The following is a 27,988-nucleotide window of genomic DNA, read 5'->3' on the forward strand; positions in this document are numbered from 1 at the left end:
TGATCTAGTAGAACTTGAGTAAGGAAGAGGGAGAATTTCTACAACAGAGTCAAATTGCAATAGTAAGCAATGGTAAAAAAACGACTGAGATTAATTACGTAAACAGTTTTCTAGTGGCTCGGTGCTCGATCTGCTAATTCACAAGCTGGCAGTCCTCTACTGGCCTGATACGCCAGGAGCCCTGACCCACTGTGGAAATGCTCTTACTCAAAATCACCAACAGAAAGGCAGAGCAGATGACACAAGATCGGGCCTTCGTCCCCTAACAGTTAATTCTGTTCAATGCCAGCTTCACATTTTTACCTTCAATTTTCATATATCACTAACATAAAATGTGAACATTTTCAACTATTGCAGTAATTAAATTATTCGGCTTTCAGGGTATTTGACCCCTGTGGATGCCTGCTTTTGCTGCAGGTTGCTGCTGAAATTGGACAATGTTACCAGCAGAGGTCTGTGTTTGTCCAGATTTACTGAGGACGTGTTGAGACAGTAGAAATTTAGCTTTAGGTGATTTCAGTTTATTGTAAAAGCCACATTTTCCACGTTCACAGTGCCTGTTTTAACTGCTGATGTGTGGAATAAACCAACATCGGTCAACATATGACTTGTTTTTCACTGCTTAACTGCAGGAATCTCCCCACTTGATATTATTATGTTCATATTCAGGGTTTTTGTTTTCATTTCCCATCGATAAATGTTTATTTCTCAAAATTATGTTTCCTGTGTGGGAAAAAATATTCCAAACAGAAAAACATGTTCCCGAAAGTTCACTTCTGGATGTAGGTGAGATTTATACATTCAAAACTACTTCATTCATAATGTTTATATTACAGTTTTGTTTAGTTTTTTATTTGATTGTTTTACTGTGTGTCTTGTCAGATTTGTCCTCGTATGTTCTGTTGTCCTCGTTATCGCCGTCTCCGCCTTCATCTTCGGTGTAATTAGCACTTAAGCTGCAGCTGTGAGTGGCAGCACTCAGGTGAGTCCAACACCTCTAGATAACCTGAGCTGGTACAAAGAAAGGGGATTTCTTTAAAGGAACATTGCAAAATTATTGGAATCTCATTCCGCAAGCTCTAAAAATATGGAACTTGGCTTTATTCCTGAGTGCAACAAATCCTCCAACCAGCATAGAGCGAGTTAGAAAAGCAGTATTTCCTTCTGAGTTATAGCGAAAAGAAATTTCTGCATACTTGAATAATTAAAGGACGCCTTCACGTTATTATATTAAACTTTCCCTATAATCCCTATTTCTAAATATCGCTCTATTTCTAGCTGTAAAATGCCTCCAGATGACATGACTTGGATGACATGGCTGTGTTTTGTCTTTTTAATTTGGCACTTTCTTGTTTTATGTGCAAGAGATTAGTTATTATTAAAATACAATCATGACCACAATGAAATAAACAGAAATCTATATATTATAATATAAAGGTGTTGTGGCCAAGGTTTAGCAAATTGTTTTTAATTCACTTAAAAGTAAATTTGAACAGCCAGCAGGGCTGTTCGTGCTGCTCTTTACACACTCACCTTTACGTCACCTGATCTCCTGCTTTGTTGAGGCTGATGTCTCCATAAAACACACATGCGGTAATTAACTTTCTAGGCAAATTAGTGATGATAGCTAAAGTTAGTGCTGGATGATTGATTAGTAGGGCTAGTACCTCAACCTCCTACCACTACTGCACTGATGATACATACATCTTTTACATTTGTTGAATGTGTGATCTATGCTCACAGAACAAATACATGTGCTAAACCACTGTAATGGATGAAAACAAATAAAAAGTAAATATTGTGATAAACCCTGAAACTTAAGAGACTATGGGACAACGTCTTGGTTTTCTTGCCCAGCACTGTGGCTCAGCTGTCCATGAACTGCAGGGTTTGTGGTTTGCTTCCTGGCTCCCACTGGCAAGATGTATCTCGTCCAAGTTTCTCACCACGTTTGTTTGGACAAAACACTAAACCCTCAAGTATTAGCGCACGTTGAATATACAATAAACGATAATTTCCCCACAGCATCAGTAAATTATATATCAGAGCTAAGCTTGCTCTGATAATTGTAGCAGCCTTTATTGCTTCTGTCCAACAATTTTCAACCAGTTAGATGTTGAGAGTAATATTTAGACATTTCACTGTTCTTGGACTGAGGATGTTTTGCATGCAGAACATAGCAGAGAGACGTAACAGTTAATTTTCAGAATGGGAACAATTATTGGGTCCTTGGAGAAGTTAACTCAATGTTAAAAGATACATGTGCTTTTTGTGTAAACACTGAGATTTTATTGCTGATGTTATAGGTTAATGGATGTGTATATGAAAATGTTTATGCAATAAACCTATGAAAGTAAATTTCAAAATACCTTGACAAAGTGGATCTGGAGTCCATCCTTCTCTTGTGCATGTGGCCCTGGTGGCTCCGTTAGTACTTTTGTAGCCTGATGTACAGCTGTATCTTACAGTGTCCCCCAGTGTTTTCTTTCGTTGCCAATAGTTGTCCCAGTAAGAAATGTGCTGGTCATTTGGACGGCTGCATGTAACCTCTAAGAAAACAGACATGTTGAACTATCACAGAGTAAAGAACAATGTCATAATGGGTTCATGTAGTTTTATACCTTTGCATGTTGGATCACTGGTCCATTGTCCATCATCTCTGCAAGTAACTACTGTTGAGATCTCCCGAGGGTTAAAAATCCAGTACCTCGCTTCACATGTTACTCTCAAAGTCTCACCAGGTGAAAACACATTTCTGTGGGGAGGGTCATATCTGGTTCCTTCAAGCTGTGAAACTTCCAGTCTGCATTTAATTGCTGCAGTTGTTGGGGAATTAAGCACATTCTCTGTTAGTTTGTAGCAATAATTCAGCATGTTTTTATTAATTATAAACATATAACTGATAAATGTTATTCATCAGCTAATACTCAGGTTCGCATGTTGGTGTGGGGCTCCAGTCTACTATTTCTGTGCATCTTGAAGGTCTTTCTTCAGACTTTCTATATGTAGCATTGCACTCAAAATACAGGATTTCATGTTCATTGTAATCTGTGATATCTCCAGTCACTGTACCATGTTCAATCTCAGGTACTTTACATTTTACAGCTGTTGAAGGATATACACACAAGCATGAACATACAATAATAATCTGTACAAATAGAGGCTTGAATTCAGTTAATAATCAGTTAATAATCACAGATGATTTCCATGTTCCTTGTACCAACACTCTTTCGTGTTCCAGAGAACAGATCACTTAACAGATCCATTGACATAATCCAATACTTCCTGTGGCTTTTTCCACAGTAAAAAATCTAAAAGAGGCTAATCATGAATTTGCAATGTCCCATGTTTTAGAGCAACTGGGGACTTTTATTCCATCTCCATTGTCTTTTGTTTTTTTTTCCTATCACATCTCAACTGATAAAAATTGTTTAATGAACAAAAACAATTCTAAAAGAATGATATTTACAAACTATTTATGGTGATGAATGTTTGATAATTTTACTGTGATGACTTGAGGACATCAAAACTTTTGGACAGAGGTTTCCCATGTTCCCAGCTGTGTTGTATCGAATGGGCAGATGTGCTGCTTACAGATGTGGTAACTTTGGTCCAGAAAGTAAACTGTATGTTTCCAAAATTGGGTTCTCAGGTCAAATAACATTAAGATTGGAATTGAATTAGCATTTGAATGTAGTAGTAAGATATAAAGTGGTCAGTTTGTACCTTCACAGCGTGGAGGATTATCACTCCACATTCCATTTTCATCACAATAAATCTCTGCTGGTCCATGCAGGATTTCAGTGCTGGACTTGCAGCTGAATCGAAGTACATTGCCGTAGGTTGCTTCCTCTGGGTCCCCGGTCACCTGAATATTATCGTTTATGTGAATCACTGGGCACTGTTGGGCTGGAAGGAAAAAAATTGTTCAAATATATTAATTGACAAAAGGAGAATAATAAAGTTCCAACATTTTCTAGAAAAGGATTAAGTGTGACAGGAACAACCCAATTCCAGCCTGCTGCCAAGCAGGTCTGGGCCTAGTGCCTCAACCTCCTACTGCACTGATGATACATATATTGCTCTTTTACGTTGGCATCGTCCATGGAACGATTTGGACGATACGCAAACTGCATGGGGTCCAGGGAGATTGGGAGTTGGGACTTAATGTGCCTCTTGACGAGCCTCTCAAAGGACTTCATCACGATGGGTGTGAGCGCGACGAGACGATAGTCATTGAGGCAGGAGACAGTAGACTTCTTAGGCACGGGAACAATGGTCGTTGTCTTGAGGCACGTAAGAACAACGTTGCTGCTCAGGGAGATGTTGAAGATGTCTGTGAAGACATCCGGTAGCTGTTCTGCACATTCCCTGAGCACTCTGCCAGGAATGTTGTCTGGTCCAGCAGACTTCCGTGGGTTAACTCTGCATAGAGTTTTCCTCACTTCAGCTGTGGTTAGACAGAGGACCTGGTCACTGGGAGGAGGAGGGGACTTCTTCGCCTTCACGTTGTTCTGTACCTCAAACCGGGCGTAGAAGTGGTTCAGCACATCTGGAAGGGAGGCGTCGCGGTCACAAGCACGTGAAGTTGTCTTGTAGTTCGTGATCGCCTGGATGCCCTGCCACATGTGTTGGGTGTCTCCGCTGTCTTGGAAGTGGTCGTGGATTTTCTTTGTGTGTGGGCGCTTCGCCTCTCTAATGGCACGGGACAGTTTGGCCCTTGCTGTTCTAAAGGCCATCTTGTCCCCTGTTCTGAAAGCAGAGTCTCTTTGTTTTAGCAGCGCACACACGTTAGCATTTATCCACGGCTTGCTGTTGGATCGTGTGGTGATGGTCTTGGAGATGGTGACATCATCAACGCACTTGCTGCTGTAGCTGGTTACTGTTGACGTGTATTCCTCCAAGGTGATGGAATCGCCGTTGGTTACGGCCTCCCTAAACATGTCCCAGTCAATGCACTCAAATCAGTCTTAAAGAGCACAAGTAGCTCCTGTTGGCCAGGTTTTCATCTGTTTCAGAACCGGTTTAGAGCGTCTGACGAGCGGTCTGTATGCTGGAATAAGCATATCCGAGATGTGGTCTGAGTAGCCGAAATGGGGGTGGGGCTCCGCACGATACGCGCCAGGGATGTTTGTGTAAACAAGATCCAGCGTGTTCCCTCCTCGCGTTGCAAAGTCTTAAAAGACTATGGGACAACGTCTTGGTTTTCTTGCCCAGCACTGTGGCTCAGCTGTCCATGAACTGCAGGGTTTGTGGTTTGCTTCCTGGCTCCCACTGGCAAGATGTATCTCGTCCAAGTTTCTCACCACGTTTGTTTGGACAAAACACTAAACCCTCAAGTATTAGCGCACGTTGAATATACAATAAACGATAATTTCCCCACAGCATCAGTAAATTATATATCAGAGCTAAGCTTGCTCTGATAATTGTAGCAGCCTTTATTGCTTCTGTCCAACAATTTTCAACCAGTTAGATGTTGAGAGTAATATTTAGACATTTCACTGTTCTTGGACTGAGGATGTTTTGCATGCAGAACATAGCAGAGAGACGTAACAGTTATGTTTCAGAATGGGAACAATTATTGGGTCCTTGGAGAAGTTAACTCAATGTTAAAAGATACATGTGCTTTTTGTGTAAACACTGAGATTTTATTGCTGATGTTATAGGTTAATGGATGTGTATATGAAAATGTTTATGCAATAAACCTATGAAAGTAAATTTCAAAATACCTTGACAAAGTGGATCTGGAGTCCATCCATCTCTTGTGCATGTGGCCCTGGTGGCTCCGTTAGTGCTCTTGTAGCCTGATGTACAGCTGTATCTTACAGTGTCCCCCAGTGTTTTCTTTCGTTGCCAATAGTTGTCCCAGTAAGAAATGTGCTGGTCATTTGGACGGCTGCATGTAACCTCTAAGAAAACAGACATGTTGAACTATCACAGAGTAAAGAACAATGTTATAATGGGTTCATGTAGTTTTATACCTTTGCATGTTGGATCACTGGTCCATTGTCCATCATCTCTGCAAGTAATTACTGTTGAGATCTCCCGAGGGTTAAAAATCCAGTACCTCGCTTCACATGTTACTCTCAAAGTCTCACCAGGTGAAAACACATTTCTGTGAGGAGGGTCATATCTGGTTCCTTCAAGTTGTGAAACTTGCAGTTTGCATTTAATTTCTGCAGTTGTTGGGGAATTAGGCACATTCTCTGTTAGTTTGTAGCAATAATTCAGCATGTTTTTACTAATTATAAACATATAAATGATAAATGTCATTTATCAGCTAATACTCACGTTCGCATGCAGGTGTGGGGCTCCAGTCTGCTCTTTGTCCCATTTTTATGCATCTTGAAGGTCTTTCTTCAGACTTTCCATATCTAGCATTGCACTCAAAATACAGGATTTCATGTTCATTGTAATCTGTGATATCTCCAGTCACTGTACCATGTTCAATCTCAGGTACTTTACATTTTACAGCTGTTGAAGGATATACACACAAGCATGAACATACAATAATAATCTGTACAAATAGAGGATTGAATTCAGTTAATAATCAGTTAATAATCACAGATGATTTCCATGTTCCTTGTACCAACACTCTTTCGTGTTCCAGAGAACATATCACTTAACAGATCCATTGACATAATCCAATACTTCCTGTGGCTTTTTCCACAGTAAAAAATCTAAAAGAGGCTAATCATGAATTTGCAATGTCCCATGTTTTAGAGCAACTGGGGACTTTTATTGCATCTCCATTGTCTTTTGTTTTTTTTTCTATCACATCTCAACTGATAAAAATTGTTTAATGAACAAAAACAATTCTAAAAGAATGATATTTACAAACTATTTATGGTGATGAATGTTTGATAATTTTACTGCGATGACTTGAGGACATCAAAACTTTTGGACAGAGGTTTCCCATGTTCCCAGCTGTGTTGTATCGAATGGGCAGATGTGCTGCTTACAGATGTGGTAACTTTGGTCCAGAAAGTAAACTGTATGTTTCCAAAATTGGGTTCTCAGGTCTAATAACATTAAGATCGGAATTGAATTAGCATTTGAATGTAGTAGTAAGATATAAAGTGTTCAGTTTGTACCTTCACAGCGTGGAGGATTATCACTCCACATTCCATTTGCATCACAATAAATCTCTGCTGGTCCATACAGGATTTCAGTCCTGGACTTGCAGCTGAATCGAAGTACATTGCCGTAGGTTGCTTCCTCTGGGTCCCCGGTCACCTGAATAGTATCGTTTATGTGAATCACTGGGCACTGTAGGGCTGGAAGGAAAAAAATTGTTTAAATGTATTAATCTAGAAAAGGGGAATAATAAAGTTACAACATTTTCCAGTAAAGGATAAAGTGTGACAGGAACAACCCCATTCCAGCCTGCTGCCATGCAGGTCTGGGCCTAGTACCTCAACCTCCTACTGCACTGATGATACATATATTGCTCTTTTACGTGTGTTGAATGTGTGATCTATGCTCACAGAACAAATACATGTAATGGATGAAAACACCAAGTGATAGTAATTGTATCAACCCACAGCAGTGGCTCTATGAAAAATTTAATCCTCTCTGGTCAGGCAGCAGCTTTTGCAGGGGTACGGCAACACCAGTTGGACACACAACATGCAGAACTGCAGTACACCATAATACTAGAACTGGTAGAAATAATAATTCATGGTTATTTTTTAGGTATAATTATTATTACATTCACTAATGATCAGTTCTTTGGATGGTTAAGTGTCATAGCAATGGTCTGCACTTTATAAAACACTTTACACTGCTCCTTATTCACCGCTTCACACTCACAATCACACACACACTCACACAGCAATGGGGGAGCTGTGATGCAGCTGGCCTACACTCACTGGGAGCAGATAAGTCAGGATTTTAGTGTTTTATGACAGGAGGAGCTGGGGATCGAACCAACAACCCTGTGGTTGATGGATGACTGCTCTACCTCCTGCGCCGCAGTTGCCCAAATCAGTATTTACCTTTGGTTTCTATTAGATATTTGGGAATGTATGGATATTTGAATATTGTGGGCAGGCAACTGGGTCAGCGCTTCAAAACGGTAGCTCTTGTGTGATATCTGCAGTCTGCAGCAGTCACAATTAACAAAAACACTTCAAGGGGGCACGGTTTCCCAGTGTTAGAGCATTGGGTTGGGATGCAGAAGGCAGTGAGTTCGAATGGCCCCACCCAGCCATCAAGGGCAACCTTGGTGCCGGTCCCGAGCCCGGACAAAAAAGGAAGGGTTGCGGCAGGAAGGGCATCTGGTGTAAAAGCTCAAGCCAAATCAACGTGCCGCTGTGGCGACCCCTGAAGGGACGAGCCGAAAGCCGTTGATCTTTGATCCAAGAAAGGGAAACTGGTCACAGGGTTATGGGTAGTGAAGGCTCACTGATGCACTGGAGGAGCAAAGGCTGGCCTGGGTAGTCTGATTCAGTAGAAGACTCAAGCTTATCAATAAACCCTAGACCTAAACATAGTTATAACTCATTTGAGAGCCTTACTCTTAACCTTTCACACCCAAACTGGAAAACTCAAAAACCACTATTATTTGTTATCGTGTACCATCCTCCAGTCCCTTATTCTGAGTTTTTGATAGAATGTTCAGATTTTCTATCTGATTTAGTGCTTAGTACAGATAAAGTCATTATAGTGGGTGACTTTAACATTCACGTAGATGCTGACAGTAACTGCCTCAACACTGCGTGTAATTCATTACTAGATTCAATTGGCTTTTCTCAAAATGTAAATAAACCCACTCACTGTTTTAGTCACACATTGGACCGCGTCCTTACATATGGCATTGAAACTGATAATTTAATAGTGTTTCCTCATAATTCTCTTCTGTCTGACCATTTTCTAATAACATTTGAATTTACAATAACGGACTATACAGAACTTAAGAAAAAAAATCCACTACAGCAGATGTTTATCTGAAAATGCTGTGAATAAAGTTAAAGAAATTATTTCTTCATCTTTTCCACCACCATGTGTCAATACTATGGTGAGTAGCCATCTTACTCCTGTACAAGTTGATTATTTAGTTGACGATTCTGCAGCCTCACTACGTATGATATTAGATACAGTTGCCCCTCTGAAAAAGAAGGCAGTGAATCAGAGGAGCCGACCTCCATGGTACAATTCCCAAATGCACAACTTAAAGCAGGCGTCACGAAAGTTAGAAAGGAAGATGCGTTCCACTAATTTAGAAGAATCCCGGTTAGCCTGGAAAAACACTTTGCCAGAACAGCATATTATTCAGCACTAATAGAGGAAAACAAGAACAACCCCCGGTTTCTGTTCGGTACCGTAGCCAGACTGACTAAGAGCCATAGTTCTGTTGAGCTAAGTTTTCCCTTAACTCTGAGCAGCTATGACTTCATGACTTTCTTTACTAATAAAATTGTAGCCATTAGGGAAAAAATTCACCAGATCCTCACTACAGATATTACAGATAGATCTTCATGTACAACAGCTCTAGAATCCTCGATAAGGTCCCAATCCCTCTTAGACTGCTTTACACCCATAGATACCGCTGAGCTAAGTTCAACTATTGCTTCCTCAAAACTAACAACATGTCTTTTAGACCCTGTTCCAACCAAATTGCTCAAAGATGTTGTACCTTTAATAGACACGTTCATATTAGATCTGATCAACCTATCTTTAGAAACTGGCTATGTACCAAAGGCCTATAAAGTTGCTGTAATCAAACCGCTACCTAAATTTAGCCAACTATAGACAAATATCAAATCTCCCGTTTATCTCTAAAATCCTTGAAAAAGTAGTTGCAAAATAATTAGGTGACCACCTTTACAGGAATAATGTGTATGAAGACTTTCAGTCAGGATTTAGAGTTCATCATAGAACAGAAACAGCACTGGTAAAAGCCACCAATGATCTTCTCCTGGCTTCAGATAATTGGCTTGTTTCCATACTCGTCTTACTAGACCTTAGTGCCGCATGTGATACCATTAACCACAACATTTTATTACAGAGACTAGAACATGGATTTGGGAATAAAGGAACCACATTACATTGGTTTAAATCTTCCAACTTCCAACTTGTTTATGTTAATGATGAATCCTCTTTCTGCACAAAGGTTAGTTATGGAGTTCCACAGGGCTCTGTGTTAGGACCAATACTTTTCAATCTGTATATGTCACCTTTAGGCAAAATTATTATGAAACATTCCATAAACTTCCAATGATATGCAGATGTTACCCAGCTCTATTTATCTGTGAAACCAGAATATACTAGCTAATTAGTCAAACTTGGAGCATGTCTAAAAGACATAAAGTCCTGGATGTCCTACAATTTCCTACTTCTAAATATGCTGTCTAACAATATAGTTACTTTAGATGACATAACTTTGGCCTCCAGTACTGCGGTGAGGAAGCTTGGAGTTATTTTGACCAGGATTTGGCATTTAAGTCACATATAAGACAAATCTCTAGAACAGCCTTCTTCCACCTATGGAACATTGCTAAAATTAGAAGCATCCTGTCTCAAAGTGATGCCGAAAAACTGGTCCATGCATTTGTTTCTTCTAGGTTGGACTACTGTAATCCCCTACTCTTGGGGTGTCCTAATAACTCTCTAAAAAGCCTTCAGTTAATCCAAAATGCTGCAGCAAGAGTGCTGACTGGATTAGGAAAGAGAGATCATATTTCACCTTCACTAGCTTCTCTCCGTTGGCTTCCCATAAAATCTAGAATAGAATTCAAAACGCTCCTTCATTACATACAAAGCTCTTAATGGTCAAGCTCCATCATATTTAAAAGATCTCATAGTTCTGTATTGCCCGATTAGACCACTTCGATCCCAGAATATAGGCCCACTTGTGGTTCCCAGAGTTTGCAAAAGTAGAATGGAAGGCAGAGCCTTTAGGTATCAAGCTCCTTGCCTGTGGAACCAGCTTCCAATACAAATTTGGGGGGCAGAAACCCTCTATACTTTAAGACTAGGCTTAAAACCTTCCTTTTTGATAAAGCTTATAGTTAAAACTGCTCACTCAACCTACTTAAGATGCTATAGGTTTAGAGTGTTGGAGGACTCCTGCAAGTGCAATGAGCTCCTCTCGTCTTTTTCTCTATACATTTATTTGTCACCACTGTATGCTATTAATTTTGTGTCCTAACACCTGTATAATGTTTTTTTGTTGCTTTTTGTTGCTCTTTTCTTTTCCCCCTTCACTTTCCACTCACCCCAACCGGTCAAGGCAGATGGCCGCCCACCTTGAGCCTGGTTCTGCTGGAGGTTTCTTCCGTTAAAGGGAGTTTTTCCTTTCCACTGTTGCCTAGGGCTTGCTCAAGGGGGATTTGTTGGGTTGCCTCTACATACTTGTGTAGTCTGGACTTTATTATGTAAAGTGCCTTGAGATGACTTTGTTGTAAATTGGCGCTATATAAATAAAATAAAGTTGAAGTTGAAAGTATTAGGGCACATTGAATATACAGTAAACAATCATTTCCTTGGAGATTGGCTCCTTGGAGAAGTTAACTCAATGATGAAATGGATGTCAAAAGATACATGTGTTTTGAGAGATTGAGATTTTATTGCTGATGTTATGGGTTACGGGAAGTGTATATGAAAATGTATATGCAATAAACCTATGAAAGTTAATTTCAAAATACCTTAAATATAGCTTAAATACCTAATTAATAATAGTTAATAATCACAGATAATTTTCATATTCTTTGTTCCAGAGAACAGATCAGTTAAGATCTGGAATTAAGCACATTCTCTGTTAGCTTATAGCAATAATTTAGCTTTTTTTTTTTTCTTTTACTAATTATGAACATACAAAAAAAATGATTTAAAATGACAAGGGTTGTACTCCAAAGCCTTCAGGGAGGTTGGGCTGCCCTTCTTACGCCAGGTGTATGTAACTCTCTATCTCTTTGTCTGAGCCTGGCAGGACAACTCACCAAATTTATTTGGTGTGTTGCTGTGTGGAGCCATTTGAACTCTTAAGTCTACAATGAGCCAGAAAAGCCTTCGTAGGTAAAAATACACAGGACTTGACGTCAGTCTGCTGTTCTGCTTATGCTGAAGTTTGGAACCAACTGTCCAGCTGAGCAAGTTTTTAAATGACTTATATTTACTTGGTTTTCATTGTTTACTTTTATTGCTTCTACTGTGAACCCTGCACTCGCAGTATTACTAAATGTAGTTCTATTATTTTGTAGAACCAAGAAAGGAACTGTGGGGAACACCCCAGGCCTCAGCCCCTCTTCATTGCCTGTTAACACTGAGTGGACGACATGCACAATAGGGACGTATATAACCACGTTTGCAGTGTTGTTGCTTGTTTTTTTTTAGCATGTGTGGTTGGTGTTTGTTGGGGCTTGGTGTGGCATCTCCCTGCAGTAAGCTTTTCCAATAACTGGCTGTTTTGTCTACTTTCATACGCTTAAATTGCCATAAAAATTCAAATATTGCACAATACCAGGGTACTATTAATTCCGCCTTAACATTTGATACTGGTATATATCTTAATAAGCTGTAAGTCTCTTGCTCGTTGAGTATGTTGTGAAATTAGGTGATAGTGCACCCTGTAACATGGGTCACACTAAGTTAATGCTCATGTTCACGTGCAGGGTCCAGTCTGCTCTTTGTGCTATTTTTGTCTTTCTTCAGTGCACTTTTGCACCGATCAGCCACAACGTTAGGTACAACTGTACAATCTAGTACAATTTAGTGCAGCAGCTCTGCCATAAACTCAGTTTTTTCTCAGTTTTTACATTGAAAATGTCAGAAAGGTGATAGTTCTGTGTTCAAAGGTCAAAGTGGGTGGTGGAGTTTAACTGGAGTCCATTACATTAAGTTTTTGTCCCTTTCAATAACTTTTAAATTGAGTGGAGAAATGTTATTACTGAAAAAAATGGTACAGCTGCTGTGCTGGATGACATTAGATGCACAGTTGTACCTAATTGTAGATCATCTTGCACTTGAGTCTTATGTTTTTTTCCTTAAGTTGGAAGTTTTTTTTGTTTGTTTTTGTATCTCACTTGTTGCTTTGAAATAAAAGCACTTTCCAAATGACTAAATGCAATTTTAGCACCATAATAGTCTTTGTGGTTATTTTGTCATTCGAACTGAACTGTGACTTTGAACAACAATACAGTATCTACTGTTACGTCATAATTAGTATTTTTACCATCATTTCCCTCAGTAGACTCTTTAGTCTGCATTTGCCTTTACTTCCATGATTCTGCTGCTTTGGCAGGTTTTGTGTCTATCTCTTGTCATAAGCCAAATCCTGGTAGCTTACATCACCTTGTTACCCGATTGCATTATATACAGATGAAAAGAGCTGGTGGGACGGAGCTGGACATAAACAAAACCAGTGTTTAAAGTCAGAATGCTCATCAGATGCTTCATCATAATAATTCACTCTGCTTTATTACACAGGTGCTGACATTGGACTAAGAAATTAGAATAAAAGCAACAGAAATAAAGACACAAATACAGAAATAGAATACTATAGAAACAATTTCATCTACGCCAATATAAATTCTATTGCAAATGAAAGCACGTCTGAAAATAGTCATTCTGTTGTCTTTGCACACAGTATGTGTCCCTGTCTGTGTCTCCTCAAAGCTATAATTGTAAGAACTTAAAAGCAGGCATTACAAAACATGTCTTCCTACCAGTCTGTGATAAAGAAAGTCCCACATTCCCCCACAGATGAAGAAACAGAAGGACCAAAGACGGGTGCATGCTGCTTTGAGAGCAGAATTCCTCTGTTAGTGTGCAGCTCGAGCCCTCAGGGAGCGACTGAGGGCACCGACATGGACCACCCAGTGTGATTACACAACCACATATGTACACTAGACCTTTTGCATTCAGTAGTTTTTCTGTCATATGTTCTGTATCTTGTCATTATCACTCATAACCAGCAGTAAACTGTTTCTGTGCTCCCTTCATTTCCCTGTGCCATCACCAATGACCACATACTGTATTTTAACACAGAGTACAGCTTGCAGGTTATGCAGTTGAAGCGCCTTCTCTTCAGCACCACAGACAGTCGACATAACAGCATTTCAAAGCACATAAACATGTTTATTTTAGAACATGTTGAGGCAGAAAACAGACTGAGATACTTGATAGGTTTTATTAAAGTGGCAGCCACAACACTGAAGTGGATCAACACACAACTGGTTCAGCACCAACTATTTACTGTTGCTAATCATTTACATGTTTGTCCAGCCATGAAAAACATTTACTGGCAAGTGGGGAGAGAAATTACACCATTAATGCACTGCTGACGCATTGACACTGGACCCACATGTCGTGTACGTCCTGTACAACGGAAAGTGATATAAGTTTGATGGGGTGAATACAGCTTCTCTTCTCCACTATACAGAAATGCAATATTATGTTTTAACATGATTTCTTTATCCACTGTGCAGGGTCCTGCAAGATATAACAGATACATAACATTTACTACAAAGCACATTACACACAGCTAGCAAACTGTGAAACCTAAAAAATGGTTATGTTGCTTTAATTTTATGCCATCAAGAAACATATTAAACTTAAAGGTATAAATTCACATGTTAAAACATTTGTAGTTTACCGAGCTTCAACTCATATGGTCAGTATCATTTATAACACTTATTATTTTTTAGTACTCGTTCACCTTCATAACACAATATCTAATGACTCTGATGTTTCCGCATAAAGTTTAATCTTGACAAAAAGTCTCATAAATGCAAAATAGTCTGCAATATGAAAAATATATTTAGATGATCCAATACTGATAACTTACTGAGGCATGTGATGTTTCCAGTCCAGTCACCATTGTTGCAGATTTTGGAAGGCCCACCCCTCATAGTGTAGTAATTCTTACAGGCATATTCAACTCTGTCATTATGATTATAATCATATTTAGAGGTGAATCTGGTGTCTCCATCTGCTAGAGGTGGTGGTTTCCCACAGCCTGAAGGAGCTGAAAGAATGTGAACCAAGAAGATTGAGGTATTAATGAGCTTCTATTTATGTAAATTATCACCTAAAGTCAGAGAAGTAACCTGTTGATCCACATACAAAGATCCATGATCCAGACATGTCTTTTAAAACCAAATGGCTTCAACATTGATGATTTTGGTTAAAGACTGTAAAGGGGGGAGGGGGGAATATTTAATCAATGACTTTCAGCTTGGTGACTTGCCAAATACCTCTCAGTCCCACATTATCTCTGTTTTAGCATTAGTTGTTTCACAACATAATCAAATTGCTCCACACTTTTTGCAGTTTTAACATTTTGGAAAATACTGCCCCCCCCCCCCCCCCCCCCCCAGGTTTGCAGTGCCTCCTATCGCATCATTTCCATAAAAAAAAGAGCAAAACAAGCAAAACAGATCTATTGGACTTACGTCCACATGTTGGAAAAGGATCACTCCACTGTCCATTTCCTGAACATACAACCTCTGCATTCCCATGTAGAAAGTGACCATACATGCGGCAGCCAAATTGTAACTTTTGTCCTCTGTTAAACATGTGACCCCGTGCTGGTCGAGGGGTGAACACCACACTTTCTGCTACTCCTGTGAATCTGCATTTATCTGTTTTGAAAAAGAAAGTGTGTCATATTAAAATCAAAAATAAACAGTTGCTTATTAGATGCAATTATACTTTTGTTTTTAGTAATTTTAGAACTGTGTTTGCAAATGTGTTTGTCATTTACTGCTTGTTTGAATTATACACATATTAAGTTTGGGAAATTGTTTTCTATAATCTATACTACATATTCTTTGGGCACAGCTCTACAGTGCTTTGCAACCATAGGCCCAGATGTCTCCATGTTGTCAGAGTCTGTGGAGACAGAACTAAAAAAAGCTCAACATTAAACTTTTGTCTCCAGTTGTAATCTACCCTCATGGTGAGTCCCACATTTTCTTTCTGTTAACATTATCACAAAAATCTATTGTTTGTGAATTAATTCAGAATTGTAAAGGACATGAATCCCTATGTGAAATATCTACCTATGTTAAGAGGTTTACCTTCACAAGTGGGGAATGGACCATTCCACTGTCCATCTTGACCACAACTCAGCCCTGAATTGCCATTCAGAGTTTTCTCAGGAGGACAACTGATTTGGATCAAGCGTTCAGGAAGTATGGGTCCGTGATCTTCTGGTAACCCTTTTACTATAAGTCCTTTAGGTGGGGGTTCACAGGTCACAACTAAGTAAACACAAACAGTCGGGTTAAGTCATTGAAGCTGAATGAGGCAAGAATGTGATGTACAAATCTAAAGAGTGTAGAAGACACAATCCCAAAGTGGATTTACAACAGAGGAAAGCATTTCTGTTCAGTACTGTAGCCAGGCTCCAAAATGCTGCAGCAATAGTGCTGACTGGATTAGGGAAGGGAGATCATATTTCACCTTCACTAGCTTCTCTCCATTGGCTTCCCATAAAATCTAGAATAGAATTTAAAATGCTCCTTCATTACATACAAAACTCTTAATGGTCAAGCTCCATCATATTTAAAAGATCTCATAGTTGTGTATCGCCCGATTAGACCACTTCGATCCCAGAATACAGGCCTACTTGTGGTTCCCAGAGTTTGCAAAAGTAGAATGGGAGGTAGAGCCTTTAGCTATCAAGCTCCTCGCCTGTAGAACTAGCTTCCAATCCAAATTTGGGGGGCAGACACCCTCTCTACTTTTAAGACTAAAACCTTCCTTTTTGATAAAGCTTAAACCCAACCGGTCGAGGCAGATGGCCGCCCACCCTGAGCCTGGTTCTGCTGGAGGATTCTTCCATTAAAGGGAGTTTTTCCTCTCCACTGTTGCCTAGGGCTTGCTCAAGGGGGATTTGTTGGGTTGCTTCTACATAGTTGTGCAGTCTGGACTTTATTATGTAAAGTGCCTTGAGATGAATTTGTTGTAAATTGGCGCTATATAAATAAAAAAAACAGATACATAGCATTTAATTCAGAAATTATTGTACGGTGTTTTCAAAATACTTCTACCCAAATGCAATGGGGAAATTATTTGATTACAAAGCACAATACATTAAGCAAATTACACCTAAGTAAATGTACATGTAGGTTTTTGACATTTGACCTCTGTGTACCACAACCTTGAATATGATATTAAACGTCATGTGACGTCATGTGAACCATCAGGATTAAAAAAAAAAAGACGACGTAAAGCTGATTGTAATAAATCTTTTGTAGTCAATGACTTGAAGCCTGGAACAAATTCTGAGTGTCCTCAGCTCAAAATGCTTTTCCTGGTCTTTACTGCAGCTGTCTTCAGCTGCTGCTTGTTTGTGGGTCTTTCTGCCTTCAGCTTTGTCTTCAGTAAGTGAAAAGCTGCTCTGAGGTGAAGTCAGGTTCACTTGTCACGTGTAGGATCTTCCATTTCTTTGCCTTCAGAAACTCTTCAATAGCTTTTGCTGTATATTTTGGGTCCTTATCAAATTGGCTGAATCTGAGCAGAGAGTAAAGCCCTACACACTTTACAAATTATCCTGCTACTTTTATCAGCAGTCACGTCATCAATAAACACCAGTGACCCGGTTCCACAGGCTGCCATACATGCTTATGCCATGATGTGATGTCATGATGTCATGAGTTTGTCCTTTTCTTCTCCATACTTTTCTTGTCTCATCAGTCTGCTACAAGTTGATCTCGGTTTCATCAAACTAAAGAATCTCATTCCAGAACTCTCTTATACCTGAAACCTTGTTTTAAAAGCTCAAACCTGGATTTCATATTGTGCAATTTTAATCTTAGCAATCTTCTAATGTAATTAAGTAACCCTTACTATTGACACCCAGTGTAATGTGGCAAAGAGCAATATGCATTTATTCAAAGGCTGCTAAACCACTAATTACAAAAATGGAAAACTTAAGTGAGATTTTTCTTCTGTACTTTCATAATGACGTCCAGATTTAAAAATGGGGTCTTAAAGATGTCTCTGAAATATGTCGTGCAGTGTTTAAAGATATACGTACATGTTACATTTGTACACGTAATGTCCACATTCTGCCATTCCCCATTTTTGCATGTAATCTTGTTGTTTCCCTCAGTTGTGTACGATTGACGGCATTGGTAAGTTACTTCAGAGTCATGCAAATATTCTTTCTGATATGACGTCACAACAACAGCATTTTTAACTTTGGGTGGGGGTGGGCAGGAATTGGTGATAGCTGCAAGAGATGGAAACATATGAGGTTACACTTTATAATCTTTGTATTCACACTAAAAGTACTAAATCAAAAAATCTGATAAAATACTACCAAAGGTGACTCACGTGTACAGATTTGTTGGAGTTCTGGCCATTTTCCTTCGCGGCAAGTCAATGTATTGACCTCAGCTCGGTATCCTTGTTTACAAATGATCAGCACATTTGCACCTTGTTCATAACTATTATGTTTAGGTGTCACTTCTCCATTAGGAACATCAGGAAGGCTACAGCTTGTGTTCGCTATAGTGGATACAATTACAATAAAATTACTATATTTGCTTATAAATTATATTAGAAATAATTACACACTATTCCTCAATTCAGTGCCTATAAAAAATATTCACTCCCCATGGAACATTCAACGTTCAATCCCATTTAATTATATCGACAAAACAACAACAACAAAAAAACTCTTATGTCACAGGTGAAAATCTCTTGTAAGTGTTGCATAATTTTTAATTCCACTTTAAAATCATTTAAGAAAGTTACACATAGAGTTTAATAGAGATCACCTGTGTGCAGTGAATGTGTTTCAAGGGTTGTAGTATAAATACATCAATTCTTGAAAGGTCCAGTTACTGGTCAGGAGTGTTGTAGAAATTTATTTCTACAAGTCAAATGTCACGAAATCTTTGAAGAATTGAAGACAGGATGTGTATACAAGAAAACATCCAAGTCAGAGGTACGATCAAACCATTAGTTAAGAAATGGAAGAATGTGGCACATGCAGTCATCTCCACAAAAACTGGATCAACTGTACAAGAACTGTACAAGTTTGGGAGGCCTCAAAAACACTTGAGTCCTCGGAAGCAGTTACAATCTGAGCTGAGCTGGGAGGTACTGTACATAGAGCAATAACTGGGCAGGTTGTATAATGTGTTTTTCTCTTATGGAAGTCTTGTAATAGGTCAAAATATTGATACAAAATTTTACTCCATATAAATGATGTATAGCTGATTTGAAACGGGAGCCCACTGCATTTGATATGAGCTGCGCTTCAGGAGACCTTCAAGTTCTTGCTGCAAATCATAAAGTTGTGCTCTGCAATCTGAATTTTAAATGTATGAAAATGTCCCCATACAATAATTCTGATTATTTAGTTTGCAGGATCTGGCAACACTGAGTGCTTTGCACTGAATGTCCATCCTCCCGATGACTCTTAACAGAGTAATGGTTTTGTTATAGCTAGACCTGTAAGGCATGAACTATGAGTTACCGATGCACTGAAGAAGTTCAGACCACACGCTGTCATTACATTTGGCTGCACTCCACCATCCTTTGGTCAGAAGCTTATAACCTTCATTGCAGGTGTAGTAGTACATTTTGTTCTCGTCAGGGCCAACTATAAATCCATTTGGAAATTCCGGTTTTTGACACTCTGCAACAAAACAATAAAAAGTTACTTCTCTGCAGCATCAATCCAAGAGCAATAACCGAAACATTGTATTCAATTCAATTCAACTTTATTTACATAGCGCCAATTCACAACAAAGTCATCTCAGGGCACTTTACAGAATAAAGTCAAGATTATAAAGATATATAAAGAGAACCCAACAATTCCCCCTGGAGCAAGCCATAGGCAACAGTGGAGAGGAAAAACTCCCTTTAACGGAAGAAACCTCCAGCAGAACCAGGCTCAGGGTGGACGGCCATCTGCCTCGACCGGTTGGGGTGAGTGGAAAGGGGAGAGAGAAAAAAGAACAGAGCAACAAAAAGCAACGACAAAACATCGGGCAGATTGGTAGGACCAGTAGCTGCACACTGGAAGACACACAGCTTCAAAGCCGGGGGACACCTGCAGAAAGGGACAGAGAGAGGGGGACAGAGGAGGACAACGGGAGAGAACACACAGAGTTAATGACATACAGTGGTGACAATTGCGGGGTGAGAGGAGAGGAGAGATGGTCAAGAGGAGGAAAGGAGCTCAGTGCACTGGGGGGTGGGTCCCCCAGCAGTCTAAGCCTATGGCAGCATAACTATAACTAACTATATGCTTTATTAAAAAGGAAGGTTCTAAGCCTAGACTTAAAAGTAGAGAGGGTGTCTGCTTCCCGAATCTGAACTGGGAGCTGGTTTCACAGGAGAGGAGCTTGATAGCTAAAGGCTCTACCTCCCATTCTACTTTTGGAAATTCTGGGAACCACAAGTAGGCCTGCATTCTGAGAGCGAAGTGGTCTACTGGGATGATATGGTGCTATGAGGTCTTCTATATATGATGGAGCCTGACCATTCAGAGCTTTATATGTAAGAAGCAGGGTTTTAAATTCTATTCTACATTTAATGGGAAGCCAATGGAGAGAAGCTAGTGAAGGTGAAATATGATCTCTCCTGCTAGTTCCAGTCAGGACTCTTGCTGCAGCATTTTGGATTAATTGCAGGCTCTTTAGGGAGTTAGTGGGGCATCCTGAAAGTAGGGAATTACAGTAGTCCAACCTAGAAGTAACAAATGCATTGACCAGTTTTTCGGCATCACTTTGAGACAGGATGCTCCTAAACTTGGCAATGTTCCGTGGGTGGAAGAAGGCTGTTCTAGAGAATTTGTTTTATATGTGAGTTAAAGGACAGATCCTGATCAAAAATAACTCTAAGGTTTCTTGCAGTAGTACTGGAGGCCAGACTTATGCCATCTAGGGTAACAATATGGTTGGACATCATATCGCTGAGATTTTTGGGCCCAAATACTAGGACTTCAGTTTTGTCTGAGTTTAAAAGTAAAAAATTGTGGGACATCCAGGCCTTTATGTCTTGTAGGCTTGAAGCTTTATTAACTGATTATTTTCATCTGGTTCCATAGATAAATATAGCTGGGTATCATGTGCCGTGCCGTGACTCTAAGAATCGCCATGCTGGTCTACTGGCAGAAATTGTCTCTACTCTTCTCAGCTTAGGTACAAAGTTCATTCACTCTGACCAAACAGTAGTCTGGTCAGTGTTTTCATGGCATTGTTTGGCTTGCTTAAAGCCTCAGCAGAAGTGATACCAATAAAGAACAGGGTAATCGGCTTTTGTAGTTTTTGCCTGAGTGAAAAACAAATAAATGTAGTAAAGTCCAATCGAGCTGGTACTATGCAGTGAAAAAGCACCATTTATTTCTCACCTGACCTGAATACATTTCGCTGCAATGTGCACATGCATAATATTTAAACAGCAAAGAGGTGCATTATCAAGTGAGGAAAATAAATTACACAATATGTAATTATTTTGGAAACAAACAGATGGATGTGGACCAAAAACAGTTAATTTGTCGACAGTACTTTCATGGTGCGTTAGCAAATGTATTGAATGACTGGAGTTGTGGTTCCCACAAATCATCAAGACGCTACTTGTGCATTTAAGTAAATGGTCTGTTTAAGTAGCAGGTTTAACCAAGGAGCTTTACGATATGAGTTTTTAACCTTCATCAGTTTGAAATGTCACCTTTAGGCAAAATTATTATGAAACATTCCCTAAACTTTCATTGCTATGCAGATGATACCCAGCTCTATTTATAAGATATTACGTGTGAGATGTTGTTCGCTTTAATTCAATTTTTCAATTCAATTCAACTTTATTTATATAGCGCCAATTTACAACAAACTCACCTCAAGGCACTTTACCTAATAAAGTCCAGACTACACAAGTATGTAGAAGCAACCCAACAAATCCCCCTTGAGCAAGCCCTAGGCAACAGTGGAGAGGAAAAACTCCCTTTAACGGAAGAAACCTCCAGCAGAACCAGGCTCAGGATGGGCGGCCATCTGCCTTGACCGGTTGGGGTGAGTGGAAAGTGAAGGGAGAAAAGAACAGAGCAACATAAAGCAACAACAAAACAACAACAAAAAGCAACAACACAACAACAGAAAAGCAAAAACAAAGCATTATACAGATTGGTAGGACACAAAATTAATAGCATACAGTGGTGACAAATAAATGTATAGAGAAAAAGAGGAGGGGAGCTTACTTAACTTGCAGTCCCCCAACACTCTAAACCTATAGCATCTTAACTAGGAGCTAGTTCAGGTTGAGTGAGCAGTTTTAACTATAAGCTTTATCAAAAAGTTTTAAGCCTAGTCTTAAAAGTAGAGAGGGTGTCTGTCCCCCGAATTTGTATTGGAAGCTGGTTCCACAGGCGAGGAGCTTGATAGCTAAAGGCTCTGCCTCCCATTCTACTTTTGCAAACTCTGGGAACCACAAGTAGGCCTGTATTCTGGGATCGAAGTGGTCTAATCGGGCGATACAGAACTATGACATCTTTTAAATATGATGGAGCTTGACCATTAAGAGCTTTGTATGTAAGGAGGAGGGTTTTGAATTCTATTCTAGATTTTATGGGAAGCCAATGGAGAGAAGCTAGTGAAGGTGAAATATGATCTCTCTTCCCAAATCCAGTTAGCAGTATTGCTGCAGCATTTTGGATTAACTAAAGGCTTTTTAGAGAGTTATTAGGACACCCCAAGAGTAGGGAATTACAGTAGTCCAACCTAGAAGTAACAAATGCATGGACCAGTTTTTCGGCATCACTTTGAGACAGGATGTCCGTGTGCGGAGACTTGTGGTTGAAGCCATGTGTGCAGGCTGAAGAGTCTGGAGAACCAGCCAACACCGCGACCCAGCATGGGAATTGTGCAGCAAATGAAGAACCGTCTGTCGTGGAAACTCTCCAGTGAGTTGAAAAATGACACGAAGTCACATTTCAGCAACTCAGACTGTTGCCGTTTGGTGTCATTTGTGCCAACGTGTATCACTACTTTTGTTGCCGTAGGATGTCTTTCAATCAGGTTTGGAATTTTCTCCGCTATGTCAATGACAGTGGCTCCAGGGAAGCAAAACGTTTTAGCTGATTTTAAGCGGACTTCTCTAATGGTGGGGTCGCCAATAATTAGCATGGTCGGACCGGGAAGACGGTGCGGTGGAGAGGTGCGCCGAGGAGGAGCATGTGGATTCCTCTCTGTAATTTCTCACCTGTACATTGTGTTCGTCCAATCCATCCCTGTTCAGTACAGGTTAGAGTAAAACCTCCTCTATAACCATCTCTGCATTCATACACTGCCTGTTCATTGTATCTGTATATTGTCTTATAGTTGACAATGTCAGCATTCCTGTAACGAGGTGGGTCGCATGTTAATTCTGAAAAAAGAGAAAGAAACAAAATGCAGTTATACTTGGTTACATACAGTACATTCATTGTGTTGTTACTGCAGTAGCTTCCAGGAGGCTACTTTTATTTCAGATACGTTGCCTGAATTTACACAGCTGCATGTGGACAAATGTACACATTTAAGATTTTTGCAGTGTGTGTGTATCACTGGAATTTTCTTTATTTGTGGTTGGATTTAATTGTTGCTATTGATTAACTTAAAAGTACATTTGGACACTTATGTGTATGTTGAATGTGTGATCTATGCTCACAGAACAAATACATGTGCTAAACCACTGTAATGGATGAAAACAAATAAAAAGTAAATATTGTGATAAACCCTGAAACTTAAGAGACTATGGGACAACGTCTTGGTTTTATTGCCCAGCACTGTGGCTCAGCTGTCCATGAACTGCAGGGTTCCTGGCTCCCCCTGGCTAGATGTATCTCGTCCAAGTTTCTCTCCAAGTTTGCTTGGACAAGACACTAAACTCTCAAGTATTAGGGCAAATTGAATATACAGTAAACGATAATTTCCTTGGAGATTGGGTCCTTGGAGAAGTTAACTCAATGATGAAATATATGTCAAAAGATACATGTGTTTTTTGTGTAAACACTGAGATTGCTGATGTTATGGGTTAAGGGAAGTGTATATGAAAATGTATATGCAATAAACCTAAAGTTAATTTCAAAATACCTTAAATATAGCTTAAATACCTAATTAATAATAGTTAATAATCACAGATAATTTCCATATTCCTTGTTCCAGAGAACAGATCAGTTAAGATCTGGAATTAAGCACATTCTCTGTTAGCTTATAGCAATAATTTAGGTTTTTTATTTATTTATTTTATTTTTTTTCTTTTACTAATTATGAACATATAAAAAAAACGATTTAAAATGACAAGGGTTGTACTCCAAAGCCTTCAGGGAGGTTGGGCTGCCCTTCTTACGCCAGGTGTATGTAACTCTCTATCTTTTTGTCTGAGCATGGCAGGACAACTCACCAAATTTATTTGGTGTGTTGCTGTGTGGAGCCATTTGAAGCTCTTAAGTCTACAATGAGCCAGAAAAGCCTTTGAGGAGGTAATGTGAGCAAATGCTAAAGGTAGGAAGAATATTTCCTTCGTAGGTAAAAATACACAGGACTAGATGTCTGTCTGCTGTTCTGCTTAAGCTGAAGTTTGGAACCAACTGTCCAGCTGAGCAAGTTTTTAAATGACTTTGTATTTTTTACTTTCTTTTACATATTTACTTGGTTTTCATTGTTTACTTTTATTGCTTCTACTGTGAACCCTGCACTCGCAGTATTACTAAATGTAGTTCTATTAATTTGTAGAACCAAGAAAGGAACTGTGGGGAACACCCCAGGCCTCAGCCCCTCTTCATTGCCTGTTAACACTGAGTGGACGACATGCACAATAGGGACGTATATAACCACGTTTGCAGTGTTGTTGCTTGGTTTTTTTTAGCATGTGTGGTTGGTGTTTGTTGGGGCTTGGTGTGGCATCTCCCTGCAGTGAGCTTTTCCAATAACTGGCTGTTTTGTCTACTTTCATACGCTTAAATTGCCATAGAAATTCAAACATTGCACAATACCAGGGTACTATTAATTCCGCCTTAACATTTGATACTGGTATATATCTTAATAAGCTGTAAGTCTCTCGCTCTCTGAGTATGATGTGAAATTAGGTGATATTGCTCCCTGTAACATGGTTCACATTAAGTTAATGCTCATGTTCACGTGCAGGGTCCAGTCTGCTCTTTGTGCTATTTTTGTCTTTCTTCAGTGCACTTATGCACCGATCAGCCACAACATCTATCTCTTGTCATAACCCAAATCCCGGTAGCTTACATCACCTTGTTACCTGTTTGCATTATATACAGATGAAAAGAGCTGGTGGGACAGAGCTGGACATAAACAAAACCAGTGTTTAAAGTCAGAATGCTCATCAGATGCTTCTTCCTAATAATTCCGTTCGCTTTATTACACAGGTGGTGACCTTTGAATGAGAAATTAGCTTTGAGGAGAATCTTTGTCTCCTCAAAGGTAAAACTGTAAGAATTTAAAAGCAGGCATTTAAAAACATGTCTTCTTACCGTTCTGTGATAAAGAAAGTCCCACATTCCCCCACAGATGAAGAAACAGAAGGACCAAAGACGGGTGCATGCTGCTTTGAGAGCAGAATTCCTCTGTTAGTGTGCAGCTCGAGCCCTCAGGGAGCGACTGAGGGCACCGAAATGGACCACCCAGTGTGATTACACAACCACATATGTACACTAGACCTTTTGCATTCAGTAGTTTTTCTGTCATATGTTCTGTATCTTGTCATTATCACTCATAACCAGCAGTAAACTGTTTCTGTGCTCCCTTCATTTCCCTGTGACATCACCAATGACCACATACTGTATTTTAACACAGAGTACAGCTTGCAGGTTATGCAGTTGAAGCGCCTTCTCTTCAGCACCACAGACAGTCGACATTAACAGCATTTCAAAGCACATAAACATGTTTATTCTCAGAATATGTTGAGGCAGAAGACAGACTGAGATACTTGATAGGTTTTATTAAAGTGGCAGCCACAACACTGAAGTGGATCAACACACAATTGGTTCAGCACCAACTATTTACTGTTGCTAATCATTTACATGTTTGTCCAGCCATGAAAAACATTTACTGGCAAGTGGGGAGAGAAATTACACCATTAATGCACTGCTGACAAATTGACACTGGACCCACATGTCATGTACGTCCTGTACAACAGAAAGCGATATAAGTTTCATGGGGTGAATACAGCTTCTCTTCTCCACTATACAGAAATGCAATATTATGTTTTAACATGATTTCTTTATCCACTGTGCAGGGTCCTGCAAGATATAACAGATACATAACATTTACTACAAAGCACATTACACACAGCTAGCAAACTGTGAAACCTAAAAAATGGTTATGTTGCTTTAATTTTATGCCATCAAGAAACATATTAAACTTAAAGGTATAAATGTACTTGTTAACAGTAGTTACTTATTGGGCAAAGCTGTGCATAATTTATAACGCACTTATTATTTTTTAGTACTTGTCCACCTTCATAACATAATATCTAATTATTTTAATGTTTCTGTATAATGTTTTATGTTAACATAAAATATCTACTAGCATTTGCTCGTCTCATGAATGCAAAATTTTGAAAGACTGCAAGATGCAATATGATCCAATACTGATAACTTACTGAGGCATGTAATGTTTCCAGTCCAGTCACCATTGTTGCAGATTTTGAAAGGCTCACCCCTCATAGTGTAGTAATTCTTACAGACATATTCAACTCTGTCATTATGATTATATTCATATTTAGAGGTGAACCTGGTGTCTCCATCTGCCAGAAGTGGTGGTTTCCCAAATGCCTGAAGGAGCTGAAAGAATGTGAACCAAGAACAGCGATTGAGGTATTAATGAGCTTCTATTTCTCCCCTAAAGTCAGAAAAGTTTGGCTCTCTAGTTATATAGAAAAGGTTGATGTTTGTTCAACGTTTGCATGTATTCCAGACTTGGTGGTGGAACCAGGAAGTTCAGGAGTGTATACAGAGAAAGAGGTTAGCTAAGAAGAAGTGGGACTGAGGAGAGTAGACAGGAGTACAGGGAGATGCAGCGTTAGGTGAAGGTAGAGGTGGCAAAGACCAAACAAAGAGCATATGAGGACTTGTATGTTAGGTTGGACACTAAAGAGGGAGAGGTGGATTTGTACAGGTTGGCCAGACAAAGAGATAGAGATGGGAAGGATGTGCAGCAGGTTACTGTGATTAAAGATCAGCAATGGAAATGTATTGACAGGTGCCAGGAGTGTGATGGAAAGATGGAGGGAGAACTTTGAAGAGTTGATGAATGAGGAAGATGAAAGGGAACGAAGAGTAGAAGAGGTGACTGGTGTAAAGCAGGAAGTAGCAAAGATTAGTAAGAGTGAAGTGAGGAGAACGTTGAAGAGGATGAAGAGTGGAAAGGCAGTTGGTCATGATGACAAACCTGTGGAAGTATGGAAGTGTCTAGGAGAGGTGGCAGTAGAGTTTCTGACTAGTTTGTTTAACAAGATCTTGGAGAGTGAGAGGATGCTGAGGACTGGAGGAGAAGTGTACTGGTGCCCATTTTTAAGAACAAGGGAGATGAGCAGAGCTGTGGCAACTACAGAGGAATAAAGCTGATGAGCCAAACAATGAAGTTGTGGGAAAGAGTAGTGGAAGCTCCGTGTGTGACGAGATGACATACACATCACACACACATGTTCACACCTGAAAGCTGCCCAGTAAAACCCCAGTCTGACCGAAGGGCCAGTGGAGCAGTCATAACTAAGGGCACCATTGTAACATTGATGAGTGAGGACAAAAAGTGCTGCTTTTTTACTCGTCCTATCCAGATTTTATCCGGAATGTTCTGGGTAAATTAACCTTTGACCTCCTGGGCATTAGGTCCCTTCCTGAATGTTAAAACTATGTGATCCTGGCAGAGATCTTTTAGGAGCAATATTAATAATGAACTATACAGTGATCAGCCACAACCTTTATATATATATGTTTTTTAATAAAACTATTATGAACTAATAAATGCTGACGTATCATTATGGGTTAACAACCTGTCACCACATAAAGTGGTCAAATCAACAG

At 39.6% G+C, this 27,988-nt stretch overlaps 2 protein-coding genes across 3 annotated transcripts in view; both read right to left on the minus strand.

Annotated features, from left to right (window-relative positions):
* Positions 1–819: 819 nt before the first annotated feature.
* Positions 820–13,823, minus strand: LOC137131526 (P-selectin-like). Its single transcript, XM_067512911.1, has 10 exons — positions 13,668–13,823; positions 7,095–7,277; positions 6,292–6,474; positions 5,982–6,176; positions 5,730–5,909; positions 3,727–3,909; positions 3,073–3,105; positions 2,622–2,816; positions 2,370–2,549; positions 820–1,006 (listed from the first exon to the last, which is right to left on the minus strand). Exons 1-10 carry the CDS (start codon positions 13,735–13,737, stop codon positions 945–947), a joined length of 1,464 nt encoding a protein of 487 aa, XP_067369012.1. The 5' UTR covers positions 13,738–13,823; the 3' UTR covers positions 820–944.
* A 289-nt stretch (positions 13,824–14,112) lies between these two features.
* Positions 14,113–27,988, minus strand: part of LOC137131525 (complement factor H-like) — a 35,656-nt gene continuing 21,780 nt past the window's right edge. For both annotated transcript variants that reach the window (XM_067512908.1, XM_067512909.1), the window contains exons 9-16: positions 23,161–23,325; positions 19,436–19,597; positions 18,286–18,459; positions 17,987–18,181; positions 16,023–16,205; positions 15,396–15,584; positions 14,789–14,968; positions 14,113–14,433 (exon numbers count right to left, since the gene is read on the minus strand). In XM_067512908.1, coding sequence (XP_067369009.1) covers positions 14,240–14,433; positions 14,789–14,968; positions 15,396–15,584; positions 16,023–16,205; positions 17,987–18,181; positions 18,286–18,459; positions 19,436–19,597; positions 23,161–23,325 — 1,442 coding nt within the window. In that variant the 3' untranslated portion in view covers positions 14,113–14,239. The remainder of the gene's footprint in view (positions 14,434–14,788; positions 14,969–15,395; positions 15,585–16,022; positions 16,206–17,986; positions 18,182–18,285; positions 18,460–19,435; positions 19,598–23,160; positions 23,326–27,988) is intronic.

This window comes from Channa argus, chromosome 8, assembly GCF_033026475.1.
Source record: "Channa argus isolate prfri chromosome 8, Channa argus male v1.0, whole genome shotgun sequence".
Classification (NCBI taxonomy): Eukaryota; Metazoa; Chordata; class Actinopteri; order Anabantiformes; family Channidae; genus Channa; species Channa argus.

Coding starts and splice junctions, on each gene's coding strand:
- LOC137131526 (XM_067512911.1), bottom strand. CDS start 13,737: ATGCACCCGTCTTTGGTCCTTCTGTTTCTTCATCTGTGGGGGAATGTG. Junction 5,910..5,981: donor CAGTGATCCAACATGCAAAG/GTATAAAACTAC, acceptor CTGTTTTCTTAG/AGGTTACATGCAGCCGTCCA. Junction 3,910..5,729: donor TCCAGATCCACTTTGTCAAG/GTATTTTGAAAT, acceptor TTTTCCTTCCAG/CCCAACAGTGCCCAGTGATT.